The sequence below is a fragment of the Nuphar pumila genome, chromosome 11 (genome assembly GCF_984573655.1).
Source record: "Nuphar pumila chromosome 11, dmNupPumi1.hap1.1, whole genome shotgun sequence".
Classification (NCBI taxonomy): Eukaryota; Viridiplantae; Streptophyta; class Magnoliopsida; order Nymphaeales; family Nymphaeaceae; genus Nuphar; species Nuphar pumila.
The window spans coordinates 79,553,251-79,571,461 of record NC_143259.1 but is presented as its reverse complement, the minus strand read 5'-3'; the positions used below and the strand labels follow the sequence as shown (position 1 = coordinate 79,571,461).

The following is an 18,211-nucleotide window of genomic DNA, read 5'->3' as shown; positions in this document are numbered from 1 at the left end:
TTATTTCAAAATCACTGTGGATGAACACGAATGGCACGTGCACCAACTCTTAGAGAGTTGATGAACTTGGTGGAGTCCATATTTACGGCCCTAGTCGGAATATGGACGAGACCTAGATTCAGCATCTTTCTACTAGTCACACAGAGCCTACACTCTTAGGCTATCTTCAAAATTGCACATCATATTTCCAATTTTGCAAAATATTGTGAATTAAATCAATTAAACTCTGAACATGTTTATGGCCACAGTCAGAATATGTGAAGGATTTACTTTGACTTAATACACATTTTTCCAACAAATTTCTCAGAAAATCTTTCCAGATGTTATTTTCAAAGTGCATTCATCCATTCAAATCATCTGCATCAGGGTATCATCTACTTTTCTCATGATTTTCTCAAGAAAATTTCATTCCCTGGAAATCGATTCCTCAAGAAACTCTAAAAAATTTCAAAGTTAGATTTTTCAAATCAAGTTTCCCATGATTTTCCCTGGAAAATGTTATTTTCTTGAGATTCATTTTTTAAAAAGAATTTCTCATCTTTCTCAAGAATCAAAATCAATTTTTAAATATTTCAAGGTCAATATTCTCAGGATTTTAGTTTCCCGAGTTTTGATGTTCCTTCTCAAAAGAGTTTTCCAATAAAATTTCAATCATTTTCCAAAGAAGATTTTCAAAATCAGAGTTTTCCTGACAAACATTTTCCTTTTCAAATGTTCATCTTTTCTCAAGAATTCTCTCCATTTTCTCAGGATTTTCTCATATCATCATAAACTTTCTGGTGATTTCCAAATCCTTTCATCTGAGTTTCCTGAGAGATTGATTTCCATCTTTTGACTGAGAAAGACTTTTCCAACTCCCAAATGTTTTTCAAGCATGCATCATGTTTTCCGACTCGCATTTTATAAAATCTCATTGCACATGCCTGAATTCTCTGTGCATTTAGGGTAGAACACAATTTTGATGATTCAACTAAGTCAAAGCACACTTTTGGTCCTTGGTTCGATTACCCCTATTAAAGGCGGCAGGAACGGTCGAACCTCGTACCGACAGGTCGAGCCCCATCCCATGGATTTTCCCGCTATTTCAAAAACGGAGGCGAGTATTTCAAAACAATTTCCCAAATTCGGTCAAGTTTGACTCGCGAAAGCATTTTCCTTTCTCTCCCGCAGGGAAGGGAAGACGAAAAAATTTTGCGACAATAACAGCAGGGGCTACCTGTTTGTGTATTCATCAAGCAGGGGCCAAGCCCCTGCCTCTTTGCATGTTTGTCAGGCAGGGGCGAACACCCCTTCGTTGTTGACAGGCAGGGGCGCAGCCCTGCCTGTCCTCGCTTTCTGAGGGCAGGGGTGCAACCCCCTGCCTCCTCGTAATTTGCTGACAGCAGGTCAGCAGGGGCTCGCAGCCCCTGCTCTTGCTTCTTGCGCTGATAGCAGGTGCACAAGGGCATGATGCCCCTGCCCCTGCCTCTTTACGTCAAGTCAGCGGCAGTGCCCCTGATCTTTTGTTTTTGGTGTTAGCTTGCTAAGACTGTCGCTTTTGCAGCTCGTACAACGGATCTCGCTCATGCTCCGTGACCCGAGTCGTCAATCGTTTATACTCGCAAGCGCCAGCAAGCTTACAACTCCCCAAGGTAGGAGAAGATTACATGGAAGACTTGGACAATTGAATTGAGTTTAATTAACTAAAAAGGATAATTAAATAAATATATATGCATATATATATATATATTTATACGAGTACGCATTTAACTCAATGAAGCGGTTTCGCGATCCTTGTCCTTTACTTTCTATCATGTCTTTACTTTGCCATCGCGCTTTGCGACCAGGCTCTTGCTTTTGCAAATGTTTTGTTACTGTCTTGTCATTGCAGATGACGCTCAGGTTTTCGCTCATTGCATACGCTTTAGAGGCATCCTCGTGGAGGATGCAAGAGGCATTTACCGCTCTCCCCTCTTGCGACAAGAGTTGAGTGGGGAGCTTAGTGATACATCCTCGTCTAAGGAGTGGGATCCTGGCTTTTCGAGCGAGCAATCCTGTAAAGTTGACTTGAGTGAACTTCTTAGCAGGGGTTCTGTTTAGAAACCCGTATCCCGTCTATCGAGGCTGGTATTGAGTCATGTGAGGCATGTAGATACTATGATAGCGGATGAGATTCTAGAAAATCGCATGTCAAATGTGGCACAAGCTGTTGGTTGTTTCAAAAGATAAATAATGTCAAAAGTAAAGTTTGAGAAACATTACATCTTTGTGAAACACTTCTGTTGATGCTTCTATTGAGGAGTTATACCCCTTTCATCCTAGAGTACTTGTAGTTGTGCACTATACGCTAGTACTGCGATGATCGGATGAGACGGTCGTGCGACCTCGAACCGTGCTAAATGCACAATGCTATAATCATAGAAAATGATGATTGGTCGCCTTCACAGGCTAGATGCTCGAGTGGTTGAAAGACAACAACATAGGATGGGTCGTTAGTTAAGCAGCACCTAACGCACACATTCGCTTCTTGTTGTCTGTCAAGGGAGAGGATGGAACGGTACAAAACTCCAATGGACAGGTTGTTAACAACCACCCCACGGGCAAAGATCTGGCCTCCCCAGTCATTGGAGTTAGGGGAAGGGACTACCAGACATTATCCTAGGTGGTAGATCCCATGGACTTCTGCAGAAGTTTGATGCATCCCTTGCCAAGTACCTACCTTTGGGGAATCTTCTGTCGGCTAAAGTCGTCCCCTTAAGAGTGGACTCAACTAGCTATTCGGGTTATTGAAAATACATAGAATAACAGATACCCAAACTAGTCTCAGTTGTTTCTATGTTTTGTCTGCGTGTACCCGTAGGCCAGTAATATCGAAACATAAAGTTTGTTCACACTGGTTGATGGATCATAAGACTTGTTAGTTGCGTGGTAGTTCACAGCTTACGATCAAATGGATCGTCATGTTGCGTTTGACAGTTACACTGCTTACCTGTTTAACTGCATGTCTGTTTTAAATTGCTTAGCATGCTGAATTAAATGTTCTTAATTCAGTTTCCTATAGTCTCTCTTGTGCACTTACTACTTTTTTGCGAAACTAACCTATTTTATGAGTACAGGTGATGATTAGGTACACCACGGGCGATGGCGCGATGGCAAGATGACTTCAAGACTTCCTTTTTCCTGCTCTTAGCTCGCATCCTGGACGTTTGTGGGTTTTGTAACGAATTTTCCTTGAGATATCTGAAGTTTGTACTATTTGGAAACTTCTTTTAATGAAAGTGGTTTTTCCAAGTGTTTTGCAAGTAGCATGGATTGTGAGTTTTGGTTCTTTTAGCTAACGTGCCCAAAGTTGTCAGCTTGCCTTTCTAAATCCAACAAAAGAATTATCTTCCGTTGATTTCATAAACAAACTCTGAAAAGTATGAGATTTTTCTAGTCTCTTGCCTGTTTTCTGAAAGGTTCGCAAGTTTGAAATGTTGGGGCGTTACAGGCATGGAAGAGAGGTGAGGGAGAAACGTGTTCCTTCAAAGAACAAGAACACAAACCAAGAATGAAGCTTAGAGAAATCTAGGAGGGGCATCTCACCAAAGTCCCAGCCAAGTAGGACTTCGGGTTGGGCGGGTTTCTCTGGAACGTCCTGGGAAAAGAGAGACTCCCTCTTTGCAATCCCAACTGGGCAGGACTCCAACTGTGGCGGATTTGGTTGTTCAGACCTGAAGCAGGAAAGAGTCTGTAACAGCCTTTTATGAATATCTGGTGGGCTAAGATAGTGAGAACTGTTGGCAAGAGTATTCATGGGGCAAATGTGGTTCTTGTAGTGGGACCAGTGGTATTTTGTACTTTTACCCCTTATGTGTATTCTTGTAACTCATTCTTTTCCAGAGGCATAATTATCCTCAAAATATTAATTAGCCACTTATGTATACATGACGTATATCGAATGGAGACTTAATTTTTGCCCTATTCACTCGACATTCTCTCTCTTACTTTTCTTTTACTTCATCTTCTTTCATTACACTTCACACAATCTACACACACAAACGCGACTTTTCACCAATATTCTTGATACACAATATCAGAAATGTAGATCAAACATGTTTGAGATGGTATTAGAGTTGTTGGATAGTTTGAGGAAGGAAATTCAAGAATTAAAGTTGAACATTGGAGAAAAAACAGTGTCTTCATCATCTCTTGCAACTTCTGCTCATCACTCGTGTATTGTATCATTCTCTTTCTAAAACTTAAATGATTGATTCAGGGGCCATAGATCACATGGTAGAAAGGAGGGATATGTTTTCAGACTATGTAGATTCTGCTATCCATAATCCTATCAGACTTGCTAACAAATCAAAATTTTCCAATGCTTGGAAGAGGAAATGGAAACTCATCTACTATTGCTATCCCATGCCCTTCATGTTTCAAGTTTTCTTGTAGATTTGCTTTATGTTAGCCTTCTAACAAAACAATCTTAATTGTTTTTAAAACATTCCTTCCAAACTACTGTATATTTCAGGACATGAAGATGGAGGAGGTCTTTGGGCATGTTAGAGAGAGGAGAGGACTTTACATTCTGGATGAGCCTCAAGCTATGATCTCGATGAGAGAAACAATTTTGGCATCTGTGGTAGAAGATGTGCAGTTGTGGTATTGACACATTGTAAGGCAGGACATGTTATATATATATATATATAGAGAGAGAGAGAGAGGTTCATATCGTCAGACGGGTGGCCAAGAACCGCACGCCAAAAAAATTGCAAAACGGACCCTTTAGTGGTGGTTCCTGACCGCCGCTAAAAACCTTTAAAACGCAAAAATTTTTTGTGCACAAAAAAGTGTCCAACTTGCATCGGACACTTAAGATATTTGATGATACGGCCATCTCTCTCTCTCTCTCTCTCTCTCTCTCTCTCTCTCTCTCTCTCTCTCTCTCTCTCTCTCTCTCTCTCTCTATATATATATATATATATATATATATATATATATATATATATATATATATATATATACCGTACCCTCTAGTAGAAAGTACCTGTTCACATTTTCTTGGTTTTTTTGTAAACCAAGTCCAAAAGATATGATCTGTATGGCTTACTTAGTAAAAAACATGTTCTCGATTGTCCCATCATGTTGTATAAACAGATTTTCTATGGACTAAAAATTCAATGGTCTACAATACCTCAAATTTCCAATCATATCTTTAGGATGAGACTACCCAATCCAAAGTGCATTTCCTAGTAATGGACCACGCTGAATGCATTTGTGGGATCAAATTGGCCAAATAAGTGGTTTCTACTAGAAGGTATGGTACATTCGAGGGCAGCCAATATATATATATATATATAGACACACACATTTGTTCCTATCATACCAGGGACTTTGGTCATTTCATGAAAAAAGAGTTGAGCATTAACATGAATGCAGCAACCCAACCATGCAATAGTCCAAGAGCCTAAGATGAGTACTAAAGCATTATAAAACAGACCAATATGGCACTACAGAACCTCCTGGAAATAGTAACAAGAATAAATGAACAGTTGAACACCAAAAAATATACTAATTAATTGTGCTTCCTCTGTCTATAAAGATTCTTTTCAATTATTTGCACAAGGAAAAATATAAAATAAGTAACATAGCCGGAAAAAAAATGCATGGCTAAGTGTATTACATAGTGTTCCACAAAATTCAAGAAATTAATAAGGTAGTGTGTAAATAACTAAGAAAGTTTCAACGATATATATACATGTTTCTCTGTGTCATCCTCATACAAAGGGCTTCTTGAGTCAGAAGATATCTGTGCAAGTAGAGAGGCATTTGTTAAATTTCATCTTAGGATAAACAGAAGGAGGAATGGGATGAGTTATTGTGTAAATAACTATCAACTTTCAATGATATATATATACCTGTTTGTCTGTGTTATCCGCATACAACGAGCTTCTGGAGTCGAAAGATTTCTGTGCATGTGCAAGTAGAGAGGCATTTGATGAATTTCATCTTACGTTGTGCAAAAAGGGGGGGGAAAGGGATGGGAAGCAGGACACTTATGAAACATTCACACAAGTGTCCACCAAAGAAGTATAGTGAAAAATGATCATTTATTGTGCCAAAACTCTTAAGCTTTCAAATTTCAAACAAGTGAGACAAGATATGCCTAAGTATTTTTCAAAATAGATGAGCTTTAACCTAAACCAATATAAACTATCATACCCTGTGAAGCTGTACAAGTGTAAGTCTTTTACATGATAGTATAGTGGTGTGAGTGTTAATTAAAAACCTCAAACAACAATGACTCCAGAGTTTTCACCTATTTCTTTGAAAAATGTGGTGGTTTACATTGCTGTTATTGGGTTATCTACTTCAGATTATGATCAATGATCCATTTTTGTGTTGAATCATGTATTGCCACTATCTTAATCTTCCATATTGACCAACAATAATTCCAAAATTTTCACCTATTTCTTTGAAAAATGTGGTCATTTACATGAACGTTATTAGGTTATCTACTTCATAGTAAGATCAATGATCGTTTTTTTTTCCTGAATAATGTTTGGCTACAGTAAGTACTTCACCAAAAATGAAAAAATTGGAATACATACATATGTATGTGTACACAAATCCATGCCATGTATAATACATGTAGACACAGCACCAAACAGCTGGAAGAATCGACATTGGGTATGCCAAGCATTTTCAACCAATTGTTCTGTTGCCTTAAACGTTGCCTTAAACCTAGTCACGAGGACAGTAAATATTTAATGGCACTAAAATGCTTTGTTTTTTTCTGCCCTAATACATCAGGTCATTCATCACAATGCAAGCATCGTTGGAGATTAATTCATCCTGCAACTGAAAAAAGGTAGTGAACATTAAAAAAAATCATGATTTCATATGTGCATCTAATAAACAACAGAACTAAAACTTCAATATTTAAATCTCATCAGACATGAAAAGACCTCAAAGGCAGCAAAATCTAATACATCTTAAAGTGCACAAAGATGTAAGATAAGCAATGCTAGTGGCTGCAAACACTTCCAAGACAAGAAGTGCTAGCATCAATTATTTAACAATGCTACATTACAGAAGAAATGAAATGGATACAAATTTCTGAAAAGAAAAATATTGGACTAATAGAAGACAGGCCACGTTTGGAAGTGAGAAAAATTCTCATAGGAAGAGAAAGTACAGCCTATGAAAAGTTTTGATATGATAATTTTTCTAAAATGAAAAGTTTTGATATGATAATTTTTCTAAAATGAAAAGTTTTCACTTGTTTGTGTGCACGAAGAGGAGGAGGAGGAGAGGGCGATGTGCCCTGCTGAGTGAAGTTTCATCGGGCCACCAAGCTCGCCGGGGCTGCCCTGGACTCTCCGGAGAAGGAAGAAGAGGTTGCGAAGAAGTTGAGGAGGTCGTTCCCGGCCTCACCCTGGGAGACGGAGATGTCAACGCCGTTCATGGCGAGGATGTCGATGACGACGGGGTCGTTGGGGACAACGAGGTGGCACGGTGGCCATGAGCTGCAGGGCAGAGCCGTCCTTGCTGAAGCAGACGCGCTCCACCTTGCCCTCCTTCACGGCATTGAGGAACTCGCTGTAGCGCCATTGAGATCCATCGGGGAGGTCGGAGGATGGGGAGGGCGATTGGGCGAAGGGGGATGCAGTGGTGGTCTGTTGCTGTTGTTGGATGGTGGTGGTCTCGATGGGTGGTGATGGTGGCAGGGTGGTGGTGTGGTGGAGTGTTGTGGTGGTGGTGAGATGTGGTGAGATTCCTCCCCTCCGGAGGAATGTTTTCTTTCAAAAAGTGGACTTTTAGAAAAAGTCTCAGAGAAAGTCTCTCACATTTCCTTTTTTTTTAATGCTTACACTTTTCTGTGACTTCCTGTCTCTTACTCTACCTGTGTCCCCATCTGCTTCAAAAGTTTTCTTTGATTGCCTCAGAGGAAAATGAAAAAAAGAAAAGGAAAGGAAAAAAGGCAAGGGAAACAAAATAACAATAATTCAGGTTTGTTTGCCTTTTAAAGAAGTAATGCCTAGTGCTTCAAAAGGAAAAGGAAACAGATTTGTGCTCCCATGAAATTGTGCATTGGAAATCGGAAACTACGCAAGGAAAACAAGCCAAAAAGTCGTAAAAAAGAGAATGGGTGAGAGAAAGTGACAATTTACTTTCATGGCTGCAATTCTGAGAAACCCACTTCTCACGAAACCCTGAAAAAGGACGAGAAAACCTGAGCGAAAGGTCCCAATTTCGCATGAAAGAAAGAAGGGTAAGGAGGAGAGATAAAGGGAAGAAAGAAAAAAGCAGGAAAGTGGCAGCACATTAAAGTGGGAGCTCCTTCTGTGATGGGCATCCACGCTTTTTGGCAAAGGCAACGCAGAGAATCTGTTACCAACCGAACCTAAGCAATTAGTAAAAGGCACAAAAAGTGAACAAGCAACCCAGAGAGAGAGAGAGAACCTGTTGGGAATGGATTGAAGGCAATTCATTTGGGCAGATCTGATGCTGAAGGCGATGATGGTGATGGTGATGATGATGATAAGCAAATGAAAGGAATCAAGGGTACCGTCTTCAAAGCGTAAAGCAAACTTAACACTTGTTCGTTGATCTCAGCACCAAGACATTCACAAAAACGTGGAGTAAGAGGGGGAGGAAGGATCCTCTGTAGGAAAGCCTTGCGGGGACATATGGTGGGGCTGGCCCCTTCTTCAGATTTTGATTTTTTTTGCACGCCTCTCTCGAGATAACGACTGCGAGAAAAAATCTTGCGATATTTTGAAAATATGATATCTTAAGTAATTTTATGGAAATGTTCAGAATCTATGCAAATACTACCTTTCGCAAATAAAATATTTAAAATATTATTCTTTTAGGTTTTTTTCTTTTTGAAAGGCTGGCTGGAGTTATGCAGACCCTTACCAGTTAATACAACTATACCACTGGGTTTTGAAATTGCAACGTCCCAACACAAAGGGACGTGCACCAACTGATCATACCAGACAAGCGGAGGCCCCGTTGGTCCTTTTAGGTTTTATGTCGACCTATCATTCCACCTAGAGGTGTGAGACGTTTGCCATACCCCCGACCCAAGTCGAGCAACCAGCTGGTTTAATCTAGCCTCATTGACCCTCTCTCAGCTTAGTTTGTGTGCAATAATTAGAAACAGCATCAAGGTGAGTAGGTTGTGGAGCAAAAGAATGAGTAGGTTGTGGAGCAAAAGAACAGGTTTATAAGAATCTATTTGCATTTTGGATTTTCGCTTGATATTTTTGTTTTTTTTTCTATTTGGATCAGTATCTGATCCGCATTTTTAGGATACGTTTAATATTTTATATTGTTGCCTTAATAAACAGTTTGTTTGAATGAGAGATCTTTGTAGTTAAGCAATTCAATGGATATTTGATATCAGCTATTTTTATTCTATTCAATTATTTCTTGCATTTTTAGTTATTTGTTGTTTTCTTAGATAAATTTAAAAATTCATAGTTTTGTTAGATCTTCCTGTAAATCCAACAATAGATTTCCAACAGTTGTACATGATGAAAACTTTGTTCATTGGGTTCATTGGTGTAAAACTCTAGGTCCCTTTTGTCTACCAAAGAGCATAGCCATCTTCAGCCTTAAATTTTTAGGTTTTTGATCTCATGATATGATGTTCAGGAATCGCGCCTGACTTGATCTGACATGCTTTTAACCCAGTCATTTGTGATTTTCATTTTAAAGTATGATTTAAGTGCACCATCTCAATTTATTTAAATTGGCATAGTATTTTTGTTATAAGGTTTGTTTTGTTATAAGGTTTGCCTCAAAATTTACTGAATTTGTGACTAATAGTTAGTCCTTGACTAAAAGAAAATTGCATTGCTTTTAAAATAGTTTAGTCACATATTGAAGAGACAAGCGACCTCAACATGGGTTTATATAGAACATAGTTGTTTTTATGTGTAAGATACATTAGGGGCATGACAATTGAACTTTTAACTTTTGACTTGGGTTTAGTCTTCAGCTTGGGTCTAGATTTAGGTTTGGTCCAACTCGGTTCTTTGATCATCCTTCTAAATACTTGGGATGGTTTTGTCCCCATGTATATCATATCACATGTTCTGTATATGAGATATGAATTTTTTTTGCATGGTTATATAAATGACAGTAGTAAAGTCATTGAGATAAACTTTTTACTATTTTTTCATTATATATACTTTTATGATAGATGCACACATGTTCTTGCAATGTAATATTGTTTTATCTATCATGTGAGTAAAAATTCACGCATCATTGAAATTATGAAAGAATATGCTTGTATGGATTAAAAACCATATGATTGACATGAATATCTATGAAGATATATTTATATGTATCATTGTCTTGTGATGTTTGTATGTGGGCTTTACTCATGATAAGGACAATATATGAACATCAAGTTAAGGGAATGACACAGGTTTGAAAGTTACATGTGTAACCTCCTTGTTGCAAGATTAAAGTTGGGTATGCTCTTTGATAGACAATATGAACATGTAATATTTTTTTAATAAGTTCATGAATAAGCAATGTGATATTTTAGAAAAATTGTGATTGTATGTCAAAACATATGATAGACCGTTGTTCATTAATTAGATCTATGAGACACAAGTTGCCCTACTTTCTCTTATTGCAAAAGCAATGCTCACAACTTTATTGAATATAGGAGTTAATATGTTTTCTCACATGTGTATGAAATTATGCCTTCTTGAAAAAGTTATTTAGGCTAAGTGAGAGATGTTGGATATTTTAAAGTCTTACATAATTTTTAATGAAATCCATAGATATTCATATATGGCTTTGATTATGTTCATGAATTGTTGTTTTGGTATTGAAGGCAATAATGACTTATGTAAGATCTTATCTTGTTTTTTACCAATTTTCGTTGTAGAATGAGCTCATTTGGAAACTTATATAAGTTGTGTTAATTTGGACATGAGAAAAAAACTCAACCTCAAAACTTTAGATATGTTGCTTTTGATATCTCACATATTAGGTTAGGGGTAAATCCTGAATGAGTTGGGATGGTATAATGTATCTTTTTTTTGCAGTAAGATCTTTTGAAGATGAAGCCTTTAGGCGATGGACCTGCTCACAGTACCAATATGAGGAAACCATAAAAGGACCTAGCAGAAAATTATAGAGTATGCAACCACATGCTTGTAGTAAACCCTAAATTATTTTTCAACCAATTAGGCAATTTGATATGTGTGGGGGTAGGTAGCCCTATTAAAAGTCAATGGTTGATAATCACACGCATTAGTAGCCTTCGAGATATGATTGACTATGTGAACTTTGGTCTTAGACAATCAATGTATCATATATTGGTAGTGTATGTCTATATATTAGTTGAGCAACACTTTTTTAATGCTTGTAATAGTGACTAACCTGAGTGCATTATATTAAGGTTAAACCCTTAGTACATCTTTCAATGCAATCTCAATTAGTATACTAGTAAATATGCATATATTGAGTCAAAATTGTGATTTGTCAAGCAAGTTTTTCTTTTAAATATTGTTTTTGAGATATATTTATAATTATCGTGCTTATTAAATTTTGTTTTTGGTATCTCCAAAATCTCTACAACTTTTAGAGTTTTATTTTAATTAAAAATATTACATAATGAGGGATGACCTTGTCAATTAAGAAAGTATAATTGAAGATTGACATCAACTAAAACTCCTTTTTTTAATGAGAAACTAGAGTCCTCATACTTTATAAATAAAAGGTCTCGCCCTATGGATAAGCAATAAAGAAATCCTTTTAGGTAACCTTGTGCCATGCAACCAAGAGGCAATCTCAAGTATGCTTCATTCTGTGTGCTCCTAAACTTAGGGTGGACAAAAAAGCTTTGTCCTGATTATCTTTGGATGGTGGTTCAAGTTAAAGTTGATTTAGCCTTATACCTTGTTTTTTTATTTATTTTTAATCTAGATAAATTGGGAAGCTTTGGCTAGTGGAAGGTACACTTTTTTTATTCTTTTTATGTTATTACCAATTTATGTATATTATTTATTCAAATTCATGCTTGAATCTTGTATCTATATTTGGGTTTAATATAGTCAGCTTGCAAAAGCCATAACTTCGCAATGTGTGTCAAAATTCTACAATTTTTGATACATTGGAAAACTTACTCAATTATCTAAATTTTGCTTTTTTGAGTAAAAAATGAATTCTTATTTTTTCATGTTTGAAATTATATGAAAAAAATAGCTTTTGTTTTGGCAGATTCAATTGCTTATTTAAATAAGCCTAATTTTATTTTTTATTTTAATTAAAATTATGTCAATAATTATTTATTATAATTCCATGTTTGTTTCCAGTTACAAGTATAGATTATTTAAAATTTGATCCATTTAGATATGCTTAGATATTTTAATTGATTATAAATAGTCTCATATATTAATTTAGAATATTGATTTGATCATGGAGATTTCACTTGCATAAATAAGTTGACATGTCATATGGATTATGTATAAAAGTGTACAGCTTCACTCGTAAATATGATTATTTTAAATAAATAAAATAAAAATAAAAGATACGTGATTGTTTTCCATAAAACAAAGTAATAAAATTCTATACTTAATTGTAATCATATGTGGATATGTCATATATACTTGATTGATTATATGCATTATAGTATTTGAATTTTATAAAGTTTAAATGTTATTTTTAGTTTCCTGACCTACCATGTTTTTCAACATTTCATATACTAGATCAAAACTTAAATCCAAATAGATTATATCATATGCATTTCAAATCTGATCCAAATCTAAATATCATTGATAGATACATATCAAAATTGGACAACACCTTGACACTGGTTCAAATGTGGGATAGAGATTCACCCAATTTGCATCTTTTGGAATTGGATCAACTAGATTCAGTTAGATCCCCATTAGAATTGGACCTTACCCGGCTTTGGCTCATATTTGGGTTAGAGATCCACCCATTTTGCGTCCTTCAAATTCAGATCAACCAGATTTGTTTGCATCCCTAATATGCTAATTTGCAACCACAAGATGGGAGAAAAATGAGAGCACAAAAAATATCTTAACATTATGAATGTAGGTCTATATCATTTTATTCATGTGTTATTTGATGAAAGTCAACTATAGGTCAGTTTTTGTCAATTTACCAGTAAATGTAGGGTTGTATTAGGGAATTTAGAAAAGTTGGCACCAGATTTGGAATAAAGGATACGAAGTGGTTTTCTTGATGAAAAGTTCCCTATTTTAAACTGAGTAAAGTTTTCCAATTTGAGCTTGCTATTTGGTGGGGTGTTTTCTAAGTTAGGCACTCTTTGGCTTGAGCGTAATGACATGACCCTTAGTTGTCTTACCCGACTTTGGTAAGAGAGACCATATTTACAAAAGATACCTAGAGGCTTTTGATTTGTTGAAAGCACACTTCCTATGTGAAAGAAAATGTGATCCACTTGCTTCTCATATCACTTTCCAAACAACTACTAGTCACTTTCCAGTTACTTTCTACTAGCTTCCTTCTTGCTTGCTTCTTGTTTTTTTATGTTTTTCATATTGATATTTATTAATTTTTATTACACCAAGTCATGTGTATGCTTTCTTATTCATTTTGTATTGCTTATCAATTTTTTATGTGTTTTTATATCAAAAAATGATTGTAGTGTATTACAACAATGTTGCATTTCCTAAAAAACCCTATAATTTTAAAAAAATTGCACAAATGTCTGGCTTTGAAAGCATCAATTTAACCTTCGTATAATGGACATCTTGAGGTTCACACGATATATTGTTACACTCCTCGGGTATCGCACCCTCTCACTAAAAGGTAGATTCACATGATTTTTTTGCAGACCTCACGAAATTCGCATAACTATATTTGTGAACTTTTTGCTAAACTGAGACCTATAAACTTCATAAATATCATACTAAATTCGCATATATAATATAAAATTTGCAAGATATAATGTGAACCTCATGTTAACATATCATAACATCGCAAATATTATTGTAAATTTGTGAGATATAATGTGAACGTCCCAAGATCCTCAAGAAGTCTGTAAATTAGGTATTTACATCGTAAATCATATAATTGCGAATATGTTGGTTTACGAATTTCCATACCAGCATTAAATGTGAATTTCTTTTATTTTATAAAAATTGATTGTCGCACCCATGGCCATTTTTGCATAAACTAGGGTTTGTGATCTCCAACTAGTAGTCCCCAATGTGCTTCCCCAACAACAATTTTCGGTGAATCATCAATGACACTTCATCGGCGAAAACTAAAGAATCGAGGCATTTTTCTGGTGAGAACATCTTTAATGGTTGAACCTGTTATTTTTTTTAAACAACGGCTTGAATCAGTTTATTTTTTGAAACATTAGCATGAGTTAGTTATGTTGTGAAAAAACTGCATGGTTTTCAAGTTATCTTTGCATGTTCAATAGCCTATTTTATTTTTTTTATTTGATTAAATCATTTGTATGCAAGTGTTCATATGATTATATGTTGTGTATCTTGTATTATAAACATAATTAAGGAACTCCTTGTTTCTTTTAGTTGTTCCTTAATTGTTCAAGGTTTTTTTATAGGCTATTCTATTTGTTTTTTGCAATCTTTTTTCAATAGCCTATGTTATGTCTCTACTACCTGCCTGTTTATCTATATTCTTCGTGTTGTTATTATAGAAAATTCTAAATTTGTTTAATATAGAGATTAGGAAGTTTTGGATAAAGGCGTAGTTGTTGTTGTTGTTTGTTGTTGTATAGAGATTAGGAAGAAGGGGGCAATACCCACAACATTCGATATTGTTGGAACACAACTGAAGGAAGAAAAATTACATACTAGGTGATCTCGATTTTGTGAAACGATTTTAGAAATGATATTTTATGTAAAAAAAATAATGTGAAAGCCAGACACCAAAAATAAAACTAGCTCGCACGAATGGTGGAGTCCGGGTCGATCTCATGGAATGGAGGATACTTCGTATTCAACACTCAACTAACTACGCTTTATTGCCAAAATTAAAAAAATACGAAAAAAATGAACTACTTAGCTATTACATCAAATGTTTACCCTACGCAGAGGGTAAAAAATGATTTTATTAAAAACCCAAAAACTAAATAAAATTCCTAATCTAAAAGAAAACAAAACTAAAGTCTTATGCGCTCGCATCCTCGTGTTGCGTATCGAATGCGTGCAACTATATCTCGCTCGCTTGCCTTCTTCACTCCACGCTTTCTTGCAAAACACAAACACAAAAAGTAGCACAATACAAAACAACTAGCACTACGCTAAAAGTGAAAATGTGCAAAATGAACTAAATGCAAAGTACATGCAACGGTAAAATAAGCTAAATGAAAATGAAATTGTGAATTCTAAAATGCAATGATATGAATGCGTGAATGACAAAACCAAATGTGGAAATGAAATGATATGCCTAAAATGAAATACCATAAGAATCAAAATGAATATGTCGTGAGATATGCAATACTGTGAAAATCAAAATAGAAATTTAAAATGAAATGCTATGAGAATGGATTGCATTAGTAAAAATCAATTGTCGTGAAAAGGGAATGCCCTGAATAGTAAAAAGAGTGTCGTGAAGATGAAATGTGCAGCGAGCTTCACAGCACCGTGAAATGCAAAATCGGTTCAGTCGAAAATGTTTAGCCGATTTCACTATGAAATGCGAAATCAACTCAACTGAAAATGTTCAGCCGATCTCATTGTGAATCAGACCCAATTCATAGTGAAATAGCAGAGGAATGCAGAGAGATTCATCCGGAGATGCTGTGAAGCTCAACCGGAGATGTCGTCGGTGATGTGCCGTGAAATGTGAATTGGGCTCAGCAGTGAAGATCACTTTCAGGTGTGAACAGGAATGTCGTGAATTGCATCTCAACCAAAAATAGAGAATGGAATCAGTGTTGTGAAACAAATTTCAAGGCAAAGCTGGAATGAAAAGGGATTTCACGACAGGTGCTCGAATGAAAAAGGGATTTCATGGCAGGTGCTGGAATGAAAAAGGGATTTCACAGTGAATCTGATAAGACATTCACAGTAGCTCAAAAGAGGGATTCACAGCAGATCAGCTCTATTGATCTTTCATGGCAGATCTGAGACTTCCACAGTAGTTTCACAACAGAGCATATGATCTTTATCAGCCAGCCTGATATGCTTTCACGTTTCACGGTAGATGCAGAGGGATTCCGGCAGATCAGAGCATGTCACGGTGAACTCAAATAAGGCTTTCATGTTAAATCAGATTTTCACGGTGAAACAACCAACCGATGGATGCTGATGAAGAAAATGAAAATGCAGAATTGAGAATGCAAATGAGATGAAAATGAAATTGAAAATGTGATGTGGAAAATGAAATGAATATGAGATACAAAATGCAACTATGCAGATGAAACGATGAAACAAAAGGGGAAATCAATACAGAATGCGATGCAGGTGAGGATGAATGCAATGGAGATCGGATGAACTGAAGAACAAAGGAGACGGTGATGATCTGATGACGAAGACACAAAGATGATTATGATGTGCGATGGAAATGAAATAAAAAATGTGAAAAGAGAAGGGAGGAGAAGTAAGGAAGAAGAAGAGAAGATTAAGATGCTTACCATGGATCAGATTGGGTTGAGGAGAGAAGGGCCCTCTCCCTTGCCATCAGCACTCCCGATGAGAAGATTTCCATCGGTGAAAGAGAGGTTGAGAGAAAGAAAAGGGATAAAGATGGGAAAAGGAAAACCGGTGGGGGAGAGGGGTTGAAAGAGAAGAGGGGAATACGTATTGCAAGAGAGGACCCCTCCCTCCCTGTTACGTGAAGTTTAAAAGGAGAAGGGGCTAGGTTATTTTTTATTGTTTTATTTTAAAACCACACCTCCTAATTCTATGAAATTCCAAAGGAAGACTTGTGCTAAAAAGATGTTCACTAAAACTCATTCCTACATTTGTTTACTAAACTACTAAAAACTCTAAGAAATATGAATGTGATTCTTTATTTTTCGAACTTAAACTAATTGAAGTCTAAACTAGTTAGACTCTAATCTAAATAATAGAGAAAGATACAAATGAAATAAATTTTCTAAACTACTAAAACCCTAAAGTGTGAAATATGACTTGAAATTCATGATTTTTCGATATTTCCCTTTTTCACGCGGTTTCTTGAAACTAGCGATAAAATTGGGGATTCAATGCGATTTTCTATTGGATCATGCATAAATTAAATTATTTAAATGCTAAAATAAATGCATGATCAAATGCCCCCATGCTTATCATTTGTTAGTCCTTAAGCAAACTAAAGAAAAAATGTAAGAATCAAAACTACTCAAACTAACTCACTTTCGTAGGAATCACGGTTGCGTTTAGCACATGCAACAAGCCCTTTCAACCGCTAGGTTACCCCAGTGGATGAGTCAGGTCTCGTGAGGGTTTGCAGTGATGCTACCCACAAACATCTCTGTCATATATGCATAAAAGTACTCATCTTCACACACAGTAGGTAATTAAAGACTTTATTTTCACAGATATTTCCTGTTATTACATAACCAAAACATAATTATAGTCTTTTATATACCACCACAGAATAAAATATTTCTTTCACTTTTCTAAATATCACAATTATTTATGTTTTATTCTCAAAAAATCAAATAAGTATATGTTATTATTTACTTATCCTCACTCATATATTTTCTGCATAGGTTTTCTCAATCATACTTCTAAGCAGTGAACCTTTTCTTTTTCTTGATTTTTAATTTTTCACACATTTTCTTTTTGCACTCTTTTTATTTTATGGTTTGTGTATGGTCAGCTTTTATGCCCTGTGCAATGCCAATATCTTTTATACTTTTAAGATCAATATAGGCCAAAGATATTGACTAGGACACAAAAGTGACTTCCTTCATTCACCTTTTCGACATGAGACTCAAACACTTCAACTTGTGTCTGCTCCCAACTACTAGGGATCACGAAGACTTTCACTCTCCTTTTCGATATGAAACTTAAATGCTTCAACTTGCGTCTGAGCCCAACTACTACGGATTGTGAAAGATATCCAAACAACCTAACGCATGCTCTTTTACACTTTTGAGCTCATTTTTGCGCTTTGTTCATTTGCTTAGTTTTTCAAAAATAACACTGTGCATATTCATATTTGTGATTCAAAATAAACTCTAATATGCATGTATCATTATTTCTTTGAAATCCACATAAACAACCACAATTTCTAGATCCAT

At 36.0% G+C, this 18,211-nt stretch overlaps 1 protein-coding gene across 2 annotated transcripts in view; it reads right to left on the bottom strand.

Moving 5' to 3' along the window:
• Positions 1–8,652, bottom strand: part of LOC149822443 (phosphoglucan phosphatase DSP4, amyloplastic-like) — a 121,094-nt gene extending 112,442 nt beyond the window's left edge. Inside the window, exons 1-5 of one of the 2 annotated variants that reach the window (XM_089981500.1) lie at positions 8,428–8,652; positions 8,289–8,352; positions 8,136–8,177; positions 5,880–5,930; positions 5,720–5,770 (exon numbers count right to left, since the gene is read on the bottom strand). In XM_089981500.1, coding sequence (XP_089837626.1) covers positions 5,720–5,770; positions 5,880–5,930; positions 8,136–8,177; positions 8,289–8,352; positions 8,428–8,456 — 237 coding nt within the window. In that variant the 5' untranslated portion in view covers positions 8,457–8,652. The remainder of the gene's footprint in view (positions 1–5,719; positions 5,771–5,879; positions 5,931–8,135; positions 8,178–8,288; positions 8,353–8,427) is intronic. The other variant, XM_089981501.1, reaches the window with a different exon arrangement.
• Between the last annotated feature and the right edge of the window lie 9,559 nt (positions 8,653–18,211).